Source organism: Pseudonaja textilis, chromosome 2, assembly GCF_049901715.1.
Source record: "Pseudonaja textilis isolate UNSWEBS1 chromosome 2, rPseTex1.2, whole genome shotgun sequence".
Taxonomy (NCBI): domain Eukaryota; kingdom Metazoa; phylum Chordata; class Lepidosauria; order Squamata; family Elapidae; genus Pseudonaja; species Pseudonaja textilis.
In genome coordinates this window covers 37,823,326-37,827,018 of record NC_141991.1, presented here as the reverse complement: position 1 = coordinate 37,827,018, position 3,693 = coordinate 37,823,326, and the positions used below count along the sequence as shown (strand labels likewise).

Below are 3,693 nucleotides of genomic sequence, written 5' to 3'. Positions count from 1 at the left end.
ACCTGAATACATGATTCCAAATGTAGCCCAGTTAATATTGGGATACAGCCTCTTCAAACCTTATATTCTTCAGCAGTGTAACACTAATCCAATTTAGAATCACAGTCATCAAGACTTTATGTTAAACCACTCCAGTGCTGTTTTGCTTTGTCAAACATCAACCTCCAAGGTTGAAATGTATTAGGTTAGATTATTTTTTCTAAATATAAGAAAATTTGGGGCTTCAGCTAACTGATACCCACTATCATTTGAAAAACAACCACAAAATCTTTCTCTTTCATTGAGTACCTCTTGAACAAAAAATGAGAATTAAACCCTCCAATTTTACTTTGAATGAAGAGCTGTATGAGATGATTAAAAAAAACCCCACCCATACATCTTTATATAACTTTATCTGATTTTTAATTGCCCTAGTTATGTACAATAGAAATGTGGGGGGGTATTTTGCCAGTAATTTTTGCAAGGAAAAAAATTGTACCTGTCACAATGAATTCCACATTTTTTTTAAATAATAATTTCAATATGTCACATAACACATGCAACTAATGGCCTAACTTTTTTCTTTCTCCTTTTGTCCTTATATAACCTTGGAAAAGTTTAGTGAAATAGAAAGATGAGATTGCCTGCCCTTGATCCTCACTGTAGCTACAGCTATACTTTAGTACATTTACTGATGTACAAAATTATACTGTAAGAAGCCGCCCTTGGCACTAATTTATTATTGAGGTATAAACACTTGATTTCACTCTAAATTAGAGGATTGAATTTAAATTCAAATATATTTTCTATGCCATTAATTAAAGGTATGATGAAGCATTTTTTAGTTATTCTGAAAAGTTTTATTATGGCTGTTTATACTTATCATGCAAGTTATCAGTATTTTACCTGAAGCTGTCAGAGACTATGATATAGGTGCAGTCAGAAAAACCATTGATTTACTCAATTGATTGATATCTGACCTAGGTAAATTATTTCACTTTTCTGGGTCAAGGTTTGCTCATTTCAAATGATGAGTGTAATGATGCTCTAACTATTACTGACTCTGAAGAGGCCAAGTTAATTAATTTTTAAGAGCTGTATAACTTTACGATGAAAGGTATAAGAGTACATTGCTGCAAAAGGTTTATACTGTACTCATGTGAAGTTGAATCCTCTTTTGACTAGAAACTCTTATTTTCTCTTGTTCTCAGCCACATTGGATAGATCAGGTCAGGAAATAGACTCCAAAAGAAAGCTAAAACTACTTTTATTGACATTGGCTATAATAACAAAACGTTGCAAGTCTGATTGTCCTCCTCTTCCTCCCTCCCTTCCTCCTCCTCCCTACTTCACCCACTTCCACATATTATCTTGTTAGTCTGGATTTAAAACCAGTTTCAGCCCCTTTTGCCTAGGTTAACATTTTCTGCATATTTCCATCAAACTTCTCTAGATGACTTATTTAAGTTACTTTTGTTATAAAGTCAACTCAAAAATTCTTGACTTTGCAGCAAGTACTCTTATTATTCCTCAGATATTTCCTGGACTGAAATAGATCATCCTTGATTAAAATCTCTGTATAAAGATATCTCTCTGTGAAAATAATAATTGCCAGTTGCAGCTTGAACAGTAAAAAATTAGCATTTACTTTGGCTGATATAGGAGTTATTCTAAATTTTCAGATGTGTCACTGTAGGAGTTCAGAGAAAGAAAGAAATTAAACTTAATACAACCAGCCACTCATGTGATGTTGCTGACTATGGATGTTTTGTTCAGAAACACTAATTGAATAATTTCGTCACCTAATTCACTATTGCAAAATAAGCTCTGCCCCTTCCATATGTATGTGCAAAGTCATAACACATTCGCAAAATAGGCAAAGCAGGACTGTGATGAGGAGTGGAGGAGGAATAAAAATATTCATGGTTTACTAGAAACAAATTCTCAGCCTATCATGTGAACAGACTAGGGGGAAAAAAGCAAATCCTTTTAAAAGATCCCCAGGTTAACGAATTCAGTAATAAAGTAGGGCTGGAGACTCATATTCCTTATTAATTAGTTTTAATAAGATTTCTTAGTATTTTACTATTGCATTTAGAATAGTTTATAAATTTTATTTTGTTTACTTCTGTTGGATTGAGAAACTACTACATTTTAATTTGAATGTTGCGGTATTTACCATCAGCTATTCCTAGAGCATAAAACATTTTCTTCTTGCTGTTGTCTTTTCTTAAGAGGAGTTATTAAATTGACAGCAGCTGGAATTCAAATGCCAACTTTATTTCATGGCTTCATATTTTCTTTTGTCTGAAAGTTATTAAGCTGACAGCATCAACCTGGTTCCTGGTTCATACTTAAGGGGAAACTGATAAACTCCAGTTTCCTTGCTTCTTTTTCTCTTTCTATTATGATCCTGTTAATGTCCGCATATACTTTGCTAAAATTATTCCCAACCTTCTATAAAATATTTTCATAGAGGTTTTTTTGGTTAAAAAAGATCTATGAAAATATTTTATAGAAAGTTGGGAATTATTTTTGAATGTTACACCTCTTGTAACAGTAACAAATTTATATAGGATATAAGAGAGTAGTTAGTCTTACTGAAAAATTCTTTGGTTAGATCATGGTTTCTGGCAAGCTTAAAAATCAAACTATGACTGGATATTACAAAACACTCCCAATAGCTTACAGCCAATTTCTGCTTTAATTTACCATCTCCTCAGGTAGTGTAATTCTGGATTTTTATTACACCATATTTAACAAACTAAGTATAGTTGTCAAACTATGGGTATCCTAAAAAAAAAATGCATTTCATTGCTTGCCAGTCAGAAAATATAATTTGCCAAAATACATTCAGCATCCTTAGCCATGTTTTACCTTACTATTTAATAGTGATTCTGATGAATAATGCAATTTGGAAGATATTTGATTATAGGTCTTCAATATTTGATTATAGGTCTTCAATCTTAATGATTTTAATTTGATTTTCTAGTATGATGCAGCCTAGGAGTCACAGTAAAGTTGGTACAGGCAGGAAATATTAAAGTTGTTGAACTAAATAACTGAATTTCAAGATAAAGGGAGCAATAACTGAGAGCAAGACTGTCCTTCCTATAAGATATAATATTCCATATTATAGTTTAAATTTCCTAAGTAGGTCAAATAACAGGAGTGAGGGGTTAAATGTAGGGAAAAGAAAAAAAAGGCAGGGAATTAGCTTAGAAGCATATGAAAACTGCATATTTAAAGATATCAATGCATGACCAAAACAAAAACATGGAATGAAATCATTTGGTTGACAAGAACTTCTAGTATATTGAATTATATTCTTTGATAACCAAGTTATCAAAATAATTCAGTGATCAGAACTACAGAAATAATTCAGTGATCAGAACTACAGATATTAAGGGAAATTGTGTGTGGATTAGCTATTCGTGTGAAAATCATATACTCACAAGTCATAGCAATAGCACTTAGACTTATATGCCACTTCACTGTGCTTTTCAGCCCTCTCTGAGTGGTTTACAGTCAGCATATTGCCCCCAACAATCTGGGTCCTTATTTTATCGACCTCAAAAGGATGGAAGGCCAAGTCAACCTTGAGCCAGTGAGACTTGAACTGTCAGCAGAAGTAAGCCCAACTGAATTGGGTAGGATGCGGTTCTTAGTAGATATGTTTACCTGGATTACATGATGAATTTGTATTCGAAGGTA

The 3,693-nt window shown here is 32.8% G+C and overlaps 1 protein-coding gene across 1 annotated transcript in view; it reads right to left on the bottom strand.

The window, feature by feature from the left end:
* The window catches only part of LOC113451119 (contactin-4-like), a 20,619-nt gene extending 20,607 nt beyond the window's left edge, over nt 1–12 (bottom strand). Inside the window, exon 1 of the mRNA XM_087923156.1 lies at nt 3–12. Within this exon, the coding sequence (XP_087779282.1) occupies nt 3–12 (10 nt within the window). The remainder of the gene's footprint in view (nt 1–2) is intronic.
* Nucleotides 13–3,693: the final 3,681 nt, after the last annotated feature.